At 40.2% G+C, this 18,590-nt stretch overlaps 1 protein-coding gene across 1 annotated transcript in view; it reads right to left on the reverse strand.

The window, feature by feature from the left end:
• fgfrl1a (fibroblast growth factor receptor like 1a) overlaps nt 1-3,649 on the reverse strand; it is a 64,576-nt gene extending 60,927 nt beyond the window's left edge. Inside the window, exons 1-2 of the mRNA XM_084009993.1 lie at nt 3,186-3,649; nt 1,646-1,749 (exon numbers count right to left, since the gene is read on the reverse strand). Coding sequence (XP_083866119.1) covers nt 1,646-1,706 — 61 coding nt within the window. The 5' untranslated portion in view covers nt 1,707-1,749; nt 3,186-3,649. The remainder of the gene's footprint in view (nt 1-1,645; nt 1,750-3,185) is intronic.
• Between the last annotated feature and the right edge of the window lie 14,941 nt (nt 3,650-18,590).

Consider the following 18,590-nt stretch of genomic DNA (forward strand, 5'->3'; position numbering starts at 1 on the left):
TGGGTTTGCCTAAAAAAAGTTCCAAGATCACAAATGCTAACTTTTAAAAGAAATCTAGTCTCCAGTCAGTGTTACACATGCAAGAACAGCATCAATAACAATACATTACAATAGTTTGGCCAACATAGAAACACACATTAGCATGTTTCTTCATTTTTTACTTCATTTCACTGCAGCAGCTTCAGATAGATTTCTCCAATGCTTATACTGTATGTTAACCTTGTCAGGCAACTCAAGTCCAGCCCATCACAAGATAACTTCAGTTCCTAATAGGTTTATTATGTCATTTTGTCCCCTCTGCCCTCTTCATGCTCTTCTGCCCTCTCTCTCACACCCCCTCTATAATCTGTTTCCTTCCCTTCTCTATTTTTCCCTTTTCTTCCCCTCTCTTTCCTCTCACTTCATTTGATCCTTTCCCTACTTCCCTTATTTCTCTTATCCCCACTCCCTATGTCCCGAGGCCCCCCTTTCCCCTTCTTCACCCTATTTCTTTCCACCTCTCTCCTCTTCGCTCCCTTCCACCCTCACCCCTGCCTTCTTTCCCTCTCTGGTGTCTGTCCTGGTTTCATTGACAGACTGCAGGCAGTGAGGGGGAAGAAATGCTGTAGCATTGCACAGCAAACATCCCTAATAGGCTAATCTAATCTCATCTCTTTGCGGTCTATGCCTGTGTTTACTTTCGGCCCTGTGTCTGCATGCTGGCTCGACCTCGCCTCGCTGAACGCAGCTTTGTTCCCGCTGAAAAGTCATCTTCGGTGTGATCTCGGGAACGGGCGCCAACTCTGCGACCGGCTGCCCATAGAGCCTGCATGTTGGGGATCGTTCTCATCTATGCACAGCTTCCGTAGCTGATCTGAGTTTGTTTTTATTGTGTTTAGTTTCATCCAAAGAAACAAGGTAGGACACCAAGGGTACTATCTGACCCCATCCACAACCTCCCAGCTGGTCTTTTCATCTTAACTTTTTGAGCTGAAATACTTTTACTTGCAGCCAACAAGATAGGATCTTTAAAAAATAAAATAAGCTGAAGGGAAGAAATCCACACTAAAAGTCTGAAATTCCCAGGTGAGTGCTGGAATACCTGACAGTAACTGAATAACCAGTCAAAGTCAAAGGTTCACTGACTATCTGAAGAGCAAAAGCATTCGAAGCAAAGTTCACCCCAGGACAAATATGTGCAGATATTCCAAAATCTGAAATGTATCAATTCAGAATGAGCCAATAAGTGGTTTACAAAGCATATTGTTAAAGTAGTTCCAAAGACAGAGAAGACGAAAGGAGACGTCTCACTCCTGCTACTGTCTCTCCCTCCATGTGTTCAGCTTTAATGAGAACGTTGTGTCCAAAACCAGTCAAAGCAATCGTACCACCATGTTTCAAACAAATCCTCCTGACGTTGGGTGCAGCAGTGTGACGGCAAGAATTTAACAAAAGGAATTTTCACTCCCATTCACTCCACGCTAGGTGAACTACTACTGAAGTACTGCCAATGAGCGAAAGCTTTATGGATAAGAACGATGAAGCTCAAAGTTACCCTGACCAGGATGACTGAGAACCTTCACAGACGCCATGAAGTCCATCCGACTGTCGGCAGTGATAACTTTTATGCTGAGTCTCTGTGTTAATCGGTGCTTCTGTTACTCACCTCTGGCAGCAGTGGACATCAGGACCACCTCCAGCAAAAAAAAGACCCACTGAAGCTCCATTTAGGATTAATTTTCAGGAATAAGAATTCTCAGCCTCTTTGATCTGAAAGGAAATTAAATGAGAGGGGAAAAATGATGTTGCTTATTGAAAGATAAGGTAATTATTCCCCACCTCAGAGGTTCATTTTATTCTTCCAGATTATATCTCTGTATATAAATCATCAATTTATCAAAACTGTTGTGTCGTCCGTTATTAGAATCGGATTTATCCGGAAAATCCACAAGCCGTACACATCATTTCACCATCCCATGTTTTTTTTGTTGCCAAAATAGCTGCCGGAGCAAAGGAATTAAAATATAATTTACTACCACCTGGCTGACAGCTGGTGAACATCTATGTTAAAACCTGCCTTGGATTTCAGAAGACACAGAAGTGGGAATTACTCGACAAAAAATAATGAATTTTTTTCTTGATAAAGGAAAGTAATAAACTAAGTTGTGACGTGTATATTTCTTATAACACTTTTAATTCCTATGCAGCAAAACCCACCAGACTACAGTTTCTAAAGGCAGCGTGCACTCCCTTCCAACATGTTTCCACTTCATCTCCTTTATTCAGTGTATTGTGCCTTCTGAACCTTATTTGGGTTTGCAAACCTGCACTGCAGTGAAAATAAAATAAAGTGTTCATCGCCTGCTAGACACTGCTATAAATCTGTCTGACTGCTAGGACACGGGAGCAGAGATGTTCTGGAAGTCAAGTTATTTTGCTCACAGATTTATTCCGTCCACCTGCCCATATGTCTCTCCTTACAGAGGTTTTAATCTTTCCGCACATAAATTCTTCCCTGAACCATATGAGATCTTATTTCAATACTTCACATGCTGTATCTTTGATCAGCATCTGTCAACCTCGGCGGCTCAGTTCACCAGAAAACTGCTACACACTTAAGAGGCCAGGATAATGGATTGGATTTGTGGCAATCACAAGTAGTTTTCCAACCTACCGGAGTCAGGTCACGTCACATTTATTTGAACAAGTTTAGTAGTGTATTTATGTACTGGGAGAACAATCGTTAACCCCTAAATGTACAATAAACATCACACAAAGCAGAGGACTGTACATTCAAGGTTAAACGTTTGAAATATGAGTCTGCATCATGGGATTGTCTGTATTATGATGATCTAAGACATGTATATAGCACTTGCACTTTAAATAACAATTAACATGCCAATTAATAAAAAACTGTATCATAAACCCTATTCCCTTGCATTCATAGAGTTTGGCATGTTCACCTTTCCTTATGAAACCATATTCACAATGTTAATGTGGAGTTGTAACCACACCATCTTTGCTGTGACATGTTAGAACTGTCCTCCACAGAAACTTCACATAACTTTATTATAGCAAGTGTGTAGCTTTAAGATGTAGAAGATGACTGAAAAGGTGATTAAGATTTACGACAGGTTCACTTTAAACTCGCTGGAAAGTGCGACAGACGAGCATTAAGAGCCGGTGTTAATAAAAGTCAGACTTACTGTTAAAAGTGATGAGATATCCGCAAGTATGTCTCACTCTCTGATGACCTGCACGTATAGCATGCCTCTCTCCCGCAAAGTCCGTCACCTCCTCTCCTGTGATTTTAGGATGTCGATGATTTAATCCGCAATTCAAACCGAGAATAATTCACCAGACGTAATGAGCCGCGCGCGTGTCACCCAAAAGCAAAGTTGCCGCGGATGAAGTCGACTTTGTGTACAAAGTAGGCTGTGACTGACGGAAATATGTGAGTAAATGTAGAAAAAAAAATCTAAACTATAGCGGCTAAGGTCAAACACGTGAGGCTGTAGTATTTCTGAATGACAGTCCGCATGCAAAGCGCCCGCGGGACACGGCTCACAGAGCCGGGGAAAGAAAGAAACAAAGAGAAAAAGCCTGGACTTTCTCTACACGTCCCGCCTCTTTACGAACCTATTCACACTTTTACCTAAAAACCTGAATACTATATCCACATTGCCTCCAGCAGCGCCTCACCGTCCAGATACCAGCCGCAGGCGAGAAAACAAACTGCGTCGTCTGTCTGTCCGAGTACGGAACTTTCAGCCAATCACAGGGCAGGCCAATCAGAGAGCCGTCCAATCAGCTAGCAGGTACGTGCAGGACAAATTTGGAGCGGTTTAGAGGGAGAGGAGGGGGGTGGGGGGCTTTATCTCGAATTCACGTAAATAAATATTATTAATGGAAATAGTGCAGCAAAGTATATGTATTCATTGAGTTATTAGTATTATTATTATTATTATACATATTATTGGTATTACTATTATTATTATTATTATTCGTAGTAGCAGTGGATGTTTCTATTCTTGAGGTGGATGGATGTACAGTACCCCTTTGCTTTGCTCTGTGGTCCATGAGAGCTCGCTTCAACATAACGGACCAACACTCCCACCTCGTGGCATCTAGACGTTATTACAGCAATATGCGTCCACGAGATGAAGCTCAAATATTGTGTATGACATTAACAGCAAACTTGTCTCCTGGCCCAGTCAAGATAATCGATAAATAAAATAACCATTCAAAAATGTTCACAATAATGTGATCTCTTATCTGATAAATCACACATGCACAAAAGTGTGTCTGATCAGCAATAGTTTTCAATGGTGAAGGAGCCTTGGAGGAATAATGCAGGACAATGCCTTGTCAGTGATGGAAAGCAACTAAGTACATTTACTCAAGTAGAGAAGTTAACTAATTTCCAGGTACTTTTAACTTAACTTTAATTTTCTGTTACTTTATGCTTCTTCTCTACCACAAGAGGAGATTCAGATTACTCCACAACCTGTATTTGATACCACAAGCTACTATGTAGATTAAGATGAATAATAATCCAAATATAATCAACAAATACATTGTGATGTATTATTTTGGATAAAGACATTATTGATCCCTTGCTGAAATTAACCAGTTACCTATCAGTAGGCCTTCATAGAGTACAAATAACCCCCAACTTTACCAGCCATGCCAATGCTTTCGTACTTTCACTTCAATAAAATATACAGTGCTGGACTTTTACTTGGAACAGAGTTTCGTCCTGCAGAGCAGACTTAATCTTCTTCTGTCTCCTTTTCAGCTCAGATTTACTGATATGAGCTTGAATGAGATCTTTTGAGGACACAGCTGATATAATCATCAGTGACGACACTTTGTTTTTGTCTGTGCAGCAACACACACTGTCTGGTCATTTTTCATCTTTCCAGACGACCCTAACAGAGGTAGTGAATAGTTTAAGCAAAGGGGGCGGGGTCATATCCATTCAAATTATGGCAGCCAACAAAACAGTGAGGTGAGTTAGAGCATTTGACTCCCAAGAAGCAGTAAGGATCACAACACTAACTCACCATCCCCTTTGATAAAATAGAAATGCTGCTGTGGTTACCTCTTCACAACCTAAAACATGGCGTCCCAAATGAGACCCGTGGAGGAAGATTCTTTGATTGAGCAGCTTAAAGCTGAATTAGACCTGAAGATGCCTCTTAAGTCAGCGTTATGAAAACATTTTTTGAGGGGGGGACCAAGTTTAAAAAAAATTACAATCCATCACAACCAAGTTCACAGGCGTTATCTATGAATTATAAAAAAGAGCGGATTTGTGGGTAAATGAAAGTTCCTGATCATTGTAACTGTCATTTCCGCACCAGCTTATTATCTTTAATAGGCAAATCAGTCATTATGAAAAGATATACATTTGATAAATGGCAACTTTTGACATTTGTTACTGAGAACATATACAAATGTTAAATACTTAATAAATGAGACAGAATAAATTAGGTGGCGTTAACAGGCTCTCCTTATTCTCCTCTCATCAATAAAACAAACCGAATGGATGCACATTTGACTCACTGTGTATTTAGACTACAGTTATCAGAACAATGCATACATTCAGGCCCTCTAGTGGGCTCAGAGCTGTACTGCAGATATACATGTTCAATAAAAGACAATGGAATAAATGTAGCTTTTTTTTTATTATGATAAACAACAGCAACAAAAGGAGGATTTTAATGTCATGCATTAATGCAGAGTAATATTAATATGTGAATAACTCAGTACCAGTGAACATTTCTAAAAATGGCAAATTAAAGTCAAGAGATGGATCAAAGGATGGTTCTTATTGTTGAAATAAGTATCTATGCAACGTACTATACTTTATGAAAACATGTCCGGTTACGCTTTTTGGATGACGGTCATCATGAACATGAACCAAAGATCATTTCTGGTGTACATCAAATGTTTGATAAATCAAATGAGATCCATTTAAATGAGTTCATTTCTGGCACGTATTTGGGCTTCAAACAACCTGAGGTTTGTCTAAAATGGACTGAAGGACATTTTAGGACATCCAGCACTTAAGATCTGTTAAACAGTAATTTAATACAGCCATCTTTACAGCAATGATTCTGTTTAACTGTGAAACACAGCACAGAGTGTTGTCTATGGCTGTGCTCCAGTTCCATTGCTTTAACCGCTGTGTTTTATTTCAGCATCAGGAGACGCCAGACCAAACTCCCTGAGGTCTCAGAGAGTGTCTGAGCAGCTGGGAAAAGGCCTATCTGAAAGAACTTGTAATGCTACCTGGAAATAAATGTGAGACCAATTTAAAAACCAGAGAAAATAAAACAAAGTCAAACCATCCATTCCCATATAAACTGTAACATTAAAACAGTCTGAATTGAGGTCATTATGTGAAATTATGACAGTTTATCTGTGGCGAGTAGAGGAAGACGTAGCTCTATCAGGTACTGAGTGCTGTCTTATGTATAGTATTAACATTGGCATTCTGTAAAAGCTTTAAACTTACTTAATCATGCAATATAGAACCCAATGCAATAATGTCAGGAGTCTTTGTTACAGTTTAATTTGATGTTTTTGCCAGCAGATGGCAGCAGAGGACTACATCAAGGAAGATGCCTTCACACATGCAGTATTTCATCATTTATGTGCTGCCATAGTTGTAAGAACCTGCTCTCTTCTCAAATCATCATGACAGATGGTGGGAATATGGTTGAGCATGCTCCATTGAAATCCATGCACTGTGACAGGGAGTAGGCTGGAACTACTTCTGGTAAAGCCTTGGCTGTGTGTGTGTGTGTGTGTGTGTGTGTGTGTGTGTGTGTGTGTGTGTGTGTGTGTGTGTGAGAGAGAGAGAGAGAGAGAGAGAGAGAGAGAGAGAGAGAGAGAGAGAGAGAGAGAGAGAGAGAGAGAGAGAGAGAGAGAGACACCAAACATCCTGTCTGCTCTGAAGTCATGTCCTTTCTATATATGAATATACCATAATCAATATCTCCATCCATTGTCTACAAACTATCCTAACACACGTTCATGAATTCCTGTTGAGTCTAATGGTTTTCACCTCTTGCAACTGTTACCAAACATATAATTTTCTGATGAATACTTTCGTGAGCAGGCCTCGGTGCTCCTTATTATATTATTAACCTCTGCTATGATTACTGCTCCTTGTCGGCCCCAAATAAATTGTTCCCCAGAAGCCGGCCTATTTATTTTCTACAAGCAGCAGACTTAATGAGAATAGCAGTGATAATCACCACCAGTTTGTTTGAGAGGAGGATATGATCATAAGTCAACTTTTGTAGAAACTGTCCTGTCAGCAGCGGATTACATACTAACCTGTCACTGCAACCTTTGTCATACTGACTCAGGGAATGTCATTTAAAATCAGCCAAACTTGCTATGTTTTTTTCCCTTAATGGGTGACGGGTTATTAATGAAGCTGTGAAGTCAGGTTTGGACACTCCTTAATTCTCCACACCTTATTTCAGTAACTATGCTAATTTTGCCACAGAGTTCATTCGATGGCTAGTCTTCACATCGACAAGGTCAAGCAAAGAGGGATTTGGTGTTGCATTCTCAAATATATATTATGAAGACTTGATATTAGATTTTTTTTATTATAACATATAAGCCCCAACAATTGTGCTGTGTGCTTTTGAGTTTTTTGTACTGTAATATTTACTGTAGACAAAAAAAACAACAACAACAACAACAACAACAAAACAACAAGTTTCAAGGTCCACCTACTTACTCACCAGAAAGACCTTTCTCATCTGTGGAAGATGGCCAATCGTTCCATTAGAGCCTCACATTGATACATACTGTGTTAGAATATGATTTCCTTCATGAGACTTGAAATCCACCTTTGCTGATGAGTGTTTCGTATCTTTGGTTGTAGTATAAGCTCTAATAGCTCGAATAGCACGTTGAATGGCTATTTGATGACATCATAGACAATCCCAAATAAAAGAGCAGCACACACTCTTCAGAGTTGTCCTGGGGGGTCGGTGGACAGAAACCTGTGAATGAAGCCTTTCTAGTTCAGTCAAAGTGTCAGTTGGGACATGGTTGTTTTCATTATTAGGTTTTACTGGGCTTCAACCAGTGCGAGAAGACGTTTATATTCTGCAGGCGCAGCAAAATGTCACATTCAATCTGTACACTTTGTTTTCAAAAGGTCATAATTAGCGAGCAGTTTTGAAACAATTATGGCCAAAGTGCACCAATTTCCCTTGAAGAAAAACACAGAATTACTCATGGAGCGCGAAACTGAACGGAGCGTATGTGTGAAACACTTGTGGTTTGGTGTGATTCCATTCTTACTTCTCGGTCCAGCATCAAATTTGTTGTTTCGGTATCAGCCGCAAGCATTAAAAGTCACCCGGAAAGACAGGATGTGTCCACCTCTGCTTTTCTAATCTTATCTACAGAGCATGACCGCTGTTGGATCTGGGCAGTTTAACATTTTTACATGTAGGAGCAGCTGAGAATGATTACAATTTATTAGCCAGGTTGGAGAGGGTTCGGTGATAGCAGGGCACGCATGCAAACACACAAGGGAAATTAAACAGCAGCTGCAGAGAAGTGTAATTTATCAAGCATCACCATACCTGCCCCAATTTACCTGCCAGTTCAAAGATTTTTGAGAAGCAATCTACCCAGTACCCAGGTGTGCTGCTGGCAAAAACACTTTTAGATTTGATAACATTTAGAGCAGCATCACAGTGTTTCTGTTGTGCCTGTACACAACTGGAACCCAACATGATAACAAAGCAAATTATACTACAAAATGTGTAAAATAAGAAATGTTTCATTATTACTTTCCTGCCATAATGAGGTCCAATAAATGATAATATTGTTGTTGCTAGGGCAGTCTGAACAGTTGCTATGCGGCAGCCTCAGCTGTTGTAGCAAATGGCTCTGGTTAAAGTTTGAAAGGAGGCAAGGAAAGAGGGCGATGTAGCCACAGGACTATTACTGTGCACTTCTGTGTGTGTGTGTGTGTGTGTGTGTGTGTGTGTGTGTGTGTGTGTGTGTTAGCCTGTTGCATTATCATCATATGTTGTGAGTCTGTGCCTTTCTCAGGGTGAATGTGTGCATGTACTCAAAGCGTGTGCAAATGAATGTATATTGTGCATATTTGTTGTGCGATTAGACCCCTGGTTGTTTCTGCACAATTTATAATGTGTGTGTGTGTGTGTGTGTGTGTGTGTGTGTGTGTGTGTGTGTGTGTGTGTGTGTATGTTGTAGTATGGCGGTCTCACCTCAAGCCTGAACCCAGTGTAGCTGCGGGGAGGGCTGGGCATTTATGAAGGAATTCTGTAATTTTCAAAACTGTGGTTTGAGTTTCACTCTTTTTAACAAGCTGGTTTGGGCACTGATAATGGAAAACGGCTGCAGAGGGAGAGAGAGCAACAGAGAGAGCCGGAGAAAGAGAGAGAGAGAGAGACTTTTGGCAACCTTTGGATTCACTTCCCATTTCTCAAAATATGTTTTTGTCATTCAGGGGGACTTTTTTGCATTATCATTTTCGTGCTAGTTAGACAGTAAACTCTGGAAAATAATAGGAAAAAAAAGGATCAACCCTTAAATCCCCACGAGTGCTATGAACATGGCATCTCGCCCCCAAACGCAGAACAACGAATGGGGATGAAAGTAGGCCATCATTTGAAACCCTGTCTACTATTCTTATTAATATTATTATTATTATGGTTACTATTATAATCATCGTCTATACCTGAAAACATTGTTTTCCTCCACTGTGGCATCTCCATAATACTCACCTTCTCATTGTGGTCCTGTCAAAACAATTTTCAAAGATGTTGTTTAGCAAATGGGCTTTTGTCTGCTTGCCATATGATTTTTATGACATCCTTCACACTAAATATCCATAAAAACTAAACTGAGAACCGTACTTGGCTGGTACTCACGACTGAAAGAACCAACATACTCCAAAATTGAGACCCCCTACAGATGTAATGTTCTCCAAATAACTATATATATATATATATATATATATATATATATATATGTGTGTGTTTGTGTGTGTGTTTTTAGGACCCCTAAAACTAGTATTATATATTGGATGGGAACAAGATATGGACCAATCAGATGTATTTGTTCTTTTGTTGTTCTTTGTTGTAAACCAATGATCGTATGTAAATATTTTATGTCCGCGAAATCGCGAGCACGGAACATTCCATCTTGGCAGCGAAGTGGTAGTCTGTGTGGGTCTGGAGTCGCTGGAGAGAAGTCCTGTCCTGGGTGCAATGTTTTTTTCGGTGCCGGTCTTGTGGAGACTGTGGAGAAAGGTGGTGTAGTTGATTCACATGTTATTTAAATTCTGGAACATCATTCACTAGCCTTACGTAAGTGTAGTATTTTCACAGTGGAGGCACCGCACTACTACATTGATGTCAATTATTTCTATAATTTATTATTAATAATATATAACACTAGCCTGCTTCAACACAGGAAGTTCAGCCTGCTCACCGTTGAGAATTTAGGATCCTGTTGCGCCATTGGTTTGTGGTTGTATGTCTGTGACACCTTAACTGGCATCATTGTGTTGCTTATTTAATTGTGCTTGGCAGTGATATATATATATATATATATATATATATATATATATATATATATATATATATATATACAGTATATATATATATATATATATATATATATATATATATATATATATATATATATATATACAGTATATATATATTCATGCATAGTATAGCTATAGTATACACTTTATTTTATTCTGGTAGTGGTAATCATAATAATCAATCAGAATTACACAGTTATGGCATCATATTCACTTGAAACTCAAACTCTTTCTACTGCCTCTACTTCTACTACCATTACCTGTATTACTGCCATACTCCTACAGCTCCTAGAACTTCTACTGTTACTCATACTGCTGCTTCCTGTTGCATCCATGTAGTGGCACTGCTGCTGCTGCTGCTGCTGCTACCTTTCTCACCTGTCTTCTACAATACAATGATACCGTTCTACCACAGCTGTCACACCATCTTTACAGTTTGGTGGAAACAATAGCTGCGTTTCAAGCAGAACTTCTTGTTCCACATCTGGATGCCAGGTAGTCTGACCCCCTGCTGCCCTTAAACACACGCACATTACCACACACACACACACACACACACACACACACACACACACACACACACACACACACACACACACACACACACACACAATTGGTCCAAGCGACCACAGGGGCCCGTTAAGCTAACGGGAGATATTTAGCTCCCAGACTGGGAAAATAAAAAGTGTAAGGTAATGGAGCCAGCTGTAAAAGCACGGACTGGTACAGAAACAGAATGCAACAGGACATTGCCTAACCTAGTGTGACTTAGTGTAACCAAACCTGGGACCGGACTGACTGAGAGTCAGCAGCGGCCTCAGTTTGCCCGGTGATGATGTCAGATGTGGGATAAAAGCAGGTTGTTGTAGGTGTGAGACTCCCTCACGACAATGACACAATGAAATGTTTTAGTAAGCCGTTCTTCTGGTTGCAAAATGAAAATGTTTTGTTAGTGAAAGCTTTGTTATGTATATTGAGTTTAATTTGCTAATTTATTACTCATACAAGAGACTGAAATCAACTTAGTGTCCAACTCATTTCACCATGAAGTTGTCCATTCTTAGGGACTTGCAACATAATCCTTCCTGATGCTTCCTGTTTTTATTGAAAAATTGGAATTAATGACTGCAAATTTAACACAAACAATCCAGTAGGCCAGATTGGACCCTTTGACGTTCATGTTTTGGCCCATGGGCTGAATGTCTGACGCTCTACACAGAACATCTCCAGCCGGCCGAGTCAGCGTTCGATCCCAGGGGAGAAGCGGCCATTTGCCAATTAAAAGATCTGAATGCCAGTTTAACAAGTTGAGACAATTAGAAATACTCTGATTCAACATGGTTTGGAACAAACACTGAATCATTATGCGGTAAGTGATGAGAAAAAGAAACCAGAATGTGAGGAAAACTTCCTGGCGAGCATTTAGCATTAAACGTCTCTTAAACTAACTTGCAGAAGTGATTTTGTCACATTTATGATCATTTGGGGGCTGCAAAACACAATATGTAGAGAGGGAGGAGCTCTGACTTCATGTACAGTTAAGTATTTACATGCCAGTTGTGCCTGTGTGGGCCGCTGGCACCGCAGCTAGGAGTATTTAGTATCTTTAGTGCTGCAGTAAATAGTCTGAGTGTCTGTTGATATAAGTGTGGCATTCTAAGGTGTTGTTTGATCCATTTTCCTCCACTCACGTTCAGAGATGCTTTATTAAAAACATTCAAAATTAAAGTTTTCATAAGCACAATATTATTGACTTAATTTCTTGCTCCCCTAGACTCTGAGGTAATGCAGCACAAAGAGGGATTTTTTTTACGAGCACTTAACACTAATGTTACACTAATGCTGCAGTCATGAGCTCATGTGCTGAGCCCCCCCCCCCCCCCAAGTTTCACGCTCCGTCCATATATATATATATATCTCACTTTCTCCTCCCTCTTCACTCTTAAAGGTGTTGAACTCCGTTACAACCTTGTGTTGTATAGTTTACTGTCTATGATAAATGTAAGTATAAATGGTCAGCTTGTCACCAATGATATACAGAATAACATCTGGTTACAATCTGAATACGATTGCTCCAATGACTTGAATATATCAAACATGCATTGGTAGTATAGTTTCACTACAAGAGGGTGTGATTTGAAAGATATAAGGTTGTGCTGATACCTTAGTTTCATTATCAATACCGAAACAGCGCACTCAAAACCAAAGTTTGGTTGTTGAACAGGACCCTGTTTCATTTAACAAAATATGCTAATGTTCACCAAACAAGCAATACATTTGCCTAGTTACTTTAATTAAAATTAACAAAGTTAGAATTTAGATCTGGAAATATCACATAATAAAGTGCCAATGACCAGGAGTGTGGCAAAGTGTAATATTTGGACTGCAGACCAAGTGTGCACAGAGGCCAGGAGACAAAAGTGTCAAAGACAACAAAGGGACAATTAGATAAATGAAGCGAGAAAAAGAAACAGACAAATGGAATTGAAAGCACATTAAAGCAAAGTGTTCACCTCAAAGCAAAAGCAAATAAAACCTTTACATTTTCCAACTCAGGTTAAATCGTCAGCTATAGGAAATTATATTTTTATGCCATTTTGAAACAACAAAACAATCAGTGATATTTGAACTGACTTCTTGGACTTCAGATTTTCGTTTGAGTTCATTCAACAAATATGACTGTTATTGCCTCCTTCCTCATTTGTTAAGCAGTATATTTCTTTATCTTTCTCTATTGTTCCGCACGCACAAAAAAAAAAAAGGAGTCCTGGGCCCAAGTTATCAGCCGGGCTTAACAGGCTGTATTTACTGGCTGTGAGCGCTGCTACAGGTCCACAGGAATGCCCCAAAATTGAATTACTACAAGCATGACTTATTACGCGCTGCACGCACACGCACACACACACACACACACACACACACACACACACACACACACACACACACACACTTGATAGTTCACACATGAATGTATATGAATGTAGGTGAAGTCACACACACATGAGCTCATGCAGAGAACCATTATTTTTTTATACTGTTTACCATTCCTGCAAAGGCCTAATCAGTTGATTTACAGGGTCCTTCGGCCTGTAGGTATTTCAGCATTCTCCTTTATATTAGATTCAGGTTTCTGTTACATGTTACTTTGATTTTATAGGCCAATTTAGAACCATTGAGCTGCCCCCCACTAATGCCTCAACATGCGTTGTGCCTCTGGTCCATGAAGCTTGTTTTAATAAAACACATTTTTTCTTCTGTACAGTCAGAACAACTGCTCCTGCTGTTTGAGTCACTGCATTACTTTGAGACCTGAATGCTGCAACAAAAGTATAATCTTTTCGGAGGATGATTTGATAGGCGGGTGGCTAAATGGGCACGCTCACTCAATGGATAAATCAATGTAATATAAAGGAAGGAAGGTGTAAATTCATTCTGAAATTCAACGAGGTGCATCGAATTAACTCACCCTGTTTGATTTAAAGTAGTTTCTTCAATGTGGTTGAGGACACACACACAAAGACACACACACAAAGACACACACACACAAACACACACACACACACACACACACACACACACACACACACACACACACACACACACACACACACACACACACACACACACATCCGCATGCACACACACCTATTCATTGCTTTATTAATATTAGAGGTGCGACCCTTCAGCTTGATGTGTTGGCTGTGTCCTCACTTTCTCACCCTCATGGAAAGCTTTTTATAAACCTCAACAACTAATTTCCTTCATTTTATTAATTCCCCCTTTTTTAATAAATAACCGTGATGGTGTTTTATAGGATGTCGCACCCAAAAATGATGAAATGTCTGCGATATTGCAAAGTGTGAAAATGTAATCATGATGGAAAATATTAATACTTCTAGTGATAAACTGATCAAATATTTCTCCAGTTATTAAACTATGATATAGTTTTGTTTTGACAACCTATTTAGATACTTTGTTGTAACAGTTTGCCTGCACGCACAATGACGTCTATAAAGTGTGACACTTGGATTTTCAGTCTGATATCAGCATCAGGGAGGGAAGTGAAGTTTCTGTGTTTTTGTTTTTTTTTGCTTACATCTTATACATGAAAGCCTCCTGGTGACTCAGAAAACAACAGGAAACCATGAATGATACAACGCTACACACAAGGGCGTAGAATTGGGTAGGGACGCTAGGGACACGTCCCTACCAATATTCAGCCGCTAGTGTGTAGTCACTATCAATACAACCGCTGTCCGTAGTGTTTAGTCAATGATTATGGCACACAAAGGGTTATGGCGGTCTCTGCTAGAAGTCCCGCCTCTAACCTAAATACCGCTCCCTGATCGGCTGCCGGTTTCTCGCTAACTTACATGTGATTGGCTGTCCCCACTGTCACTCTGCTTGTTAAAACTACCTGCAATCTGCTAGTTGGACTGGACAAGAGGCAGTGCATGTTATCTGCAGGTTGTCAACATGTTCGGCATTTGTTCTTCCTGGGTCACATCAGCTAGATGGATTTTAAAGGTTGTATCAGCGATTCTGGGCCGAAACATAAATTATCACATTCATCTGTTTTTACCTCACGATCCGCTAGCTGGCTGAAACTAGCTGATTACTCACTTAGCATAGACAGCTTCACAAGAATTTAAACAACAAGCTATCAACACAAGACTAAATGTTACAACTAGCTTTACTCACACAATGCCTACACCCAAATCTACAATTAGTTTCTGACTTACCAACAAGAGACAAAAGCAGCTTCCTTCCTTTCTCCAGTCAAAATGGGCTAGCTGGCTCTGTTTGTTTTGAATCTCGCAACGGAAGTGAGGGCAACCAGAATCGCTGATACAACCTTTAATATCAGTGGTGTCATTTTTTACATTTGTGTTTGTGTCTGTTTGCGTGCGTGTACGTGTGTGCGCGTGTGCTGTACAGGATTTGAAGGATGTCAAAGAAAAGAAAAGTGGATATAAGAGACTTCTTTAGGAGTCAAAGTGTAAGTTATTTCAAGGGTGTATAGGTAGAGGCTCAACAATACAGATATTGAATAAAAGAGAATATTTAATGCCAAAGAGATACACTTTTTTAAAGTTATTTTTAATTCTTTTTTCCATGTATTTGTGTGAGAGCAACGGTTTAAAAACACAAATAAAGAAAATTTGTGGTGTAAATTCAATAAAACCTCAGATTCTAGATGATCATGTGGTTTAATAATTATAAAATATAATTAATTAATATTAAGTAATCGAACCTATAACATTTTCATGACGAGAAATTATGATTGCTAATGCAAAAAAACGTCAACTTTCATGAGTGCTGCCTTGGAGCACTTTTTGTGTTTGGTGTATGGTGGCACGGTTAGACGAAACAAGTCTGTGAACGTCTTCAGAGGAGAGAGGGCTGAAGCTGGTAAGGCCATCAGAGGTGAGAGTTGGGGGGGAGTAAATGAGGAGCTGATGTATTTTACTTTTATGGTAAAGTAAGTTGCAAAGTCATCAGCAGTAAGGGAGGAAGGAGGGGGTAGGGGGAGGGAGGAGAACATGGAGAACAGTTTTCTGGGGTTGGAGGCAGAAGAGTTGATCCTTGACAGTAGGGGTGTAACGGTACACTGAAATCACGGTTCGGTAAGTACCTCAGTTCAGACATCACAGTTTCGTACGAGTTCGGGGCAATGGAGCGGACAGAAAAAAAAGTACTACCGGATTCCAAGCAGTTTGACTTGAGTTTAACTAGGAATCAGCTGATCCTGTGTGAGTCGTTACATACCAATCACATTCAATTTTGTGTGCAGCTGCGTGTTAAACTCCACAACCTCCGTTTTAAGGAGTACGGTTTTAAAGCGCAACACAGCTAGGGCAATGCTAACTGACAGAGCAATTGGCCCCGAGTTTTTGGACGTTTTTGTTAGCTTGTTATTTAAATAAACATGTTTTAACTGCATTTGGGTTCATACCTCCTTTGTATACCTGTGACAGAAATACCTATATGAAGTCCTTGTGTTTCAGCATGCAGACATTTTGGAAATAATCAACCGAGAAATAACTTTATACTTTGCTACCTGAATTGAAAGCATTACAGCAGTGTGAGACAAAGCCAAAAAGAAAAAAAAAAAACACTAGGTGTTGAAAAAGATTTTTATAATAACATTAGAAATAATATCCACTGTCAACAAACACTATTACTTATAGTTGGGATGAAGACGGGTCCTTCCTCCTGTTCATCTTCACCCACAAATCTGCAGGGGACTTTTTTATACAATCAATAAAATATACAAAACTACAAAAAACATGGAGGATTCAGATCTAAACAATCCATGAACAGGGTGCTAAGATGGCATGAACACGGAAAGAAAATGGCCAAAAAAAGGCAGAAAGCACTTATTGATCACTCAAAAACAATACTAACACTTTTATATATTATATGCAACACGTATTTACACAGAAACCTCGGCGAAAAATCCACTAAAAGTCAAGGGGCATGATGGTGTGTCAACCTTGCCCCAGCAGAAGAGGTTGGATGGGCTGGGTAAGACGTCATAGACGGATGCGATTAGGAACTTGATCCGGTAAGACTCAGCTTGCCAAAGCTCGGACCAGGAGATCTTGCGGTCCACTGCCTATTCCCATCTCGTCCATGTGCCTTGTAATAATAAAAGTCACAACCAACTATTTTGGTTCTCAAAATTCACCAAATTGATGCATTAAAATTAAATCTATTAAACATTTTCTCCTGGTCGGGGTACAGATGCCATTCTTATGTGCTTTTGGTTTTGGGTGGGTGACTGCTCTAATGGAGGTGCAGAGACGTGTGTAAGCCTGCAACTGCAGCATAATGTTTCTAGATAGGAGAGCAGCTCCATCTAAACTGGGTGGATGCCATCTCTCCTGATCAGACTAAGTTTTCCCCCGAAAGGCTGCCAATTATCAATAAAGCCCACATCGTTATCTGGACACCACCTCGACAGCCAGCGGGGGAAAGATGATATGCGGCTATAGGCTACATGTCATCACTAGTAAAGTTTGGTAGGGGAATAAAGAAAACTACGGCGTCCAACATTGTTTTTGCATATTCACACACCGAGCCAACATAAATTTTAGTGACCTCCGATTAGCATAATCGGGTGTCATTAACGCTGATGTGACTAACAATCTTACTGTATTTACATTTTATCCTTAGCCAGCAGTTTCAATTGAGCTTCAGTGTCGTCTGCTCTGGTCTGGCCCCGGGACACATTTGACAAAAGTCGTGTCTCACTTTGGAGCTGCCAATTACCAGAGTTGGCTTCTCAGCAGGTGTGTTGCTGAGTGGGGAAAATCAATTGGACACGTGAACATGGTGGTTAACTGTGGGCTTCGATTTAGTACTATGCCTCCTTCGCACATTCTCCCAGCCTCCCAGCTGCTCGGGGTTTGCCGGGGGATGGCCACACTCAGGGGACACTCACGACACAGCCTGTCGTGAGTGTCACGGAGAAACAGGAAATGACGCAAGGTGCTTACCGTCAGAGATATATATTCACATTCATATGTAAATTAAGTGTTTTTTTTAACAAAAATATGTTATATATTATTCTGGGAGAAACCTGAGCGCCAGGAGAAACCCCTATGTTTGTGATATACAAAACATTTAAGACATTTGGACCTGACTGAGTGGTACTTTTTATGAACAACATCTTCTCTTCAGTCTGAGATCTCTTGATGAAATGTTTTATTTGGATGTTATGACCCTGGGTCATTATTTTGTGTATACTAGGTATACTGAGCTGTCCCTCCTCCTCCCAAGGTGTAAGCAGTCTCCTCTGAGTGTGTGTGTGTGTGTGTGTGTGTGTGTGTGTGGGCGGGTGTGATTGATAGCAGGTTGGACCTACGGATTGGCTAGAGCTGGCTGATTGCCGACCCAGGATTGGTCAGAGGCAGGAGAGGAGCCTTTTTCAAGCACCGGCTGACTGCAGTCTCCCTCTCTCTCGACCCGTTTCCCCACATCC

Source organism: Eutrigla gurnardus (genome assembly GCF_963514095.1).
Source record: "Eutrigla gurnardus genome assembly, chromosome: 5".
NCBI classification, from domain to species: Eukaryota; Metazoa; Chordata; class Actinopteri; order Perciformes; family Triglidae; genus Eutrigla; species Eutrigla gurnardus.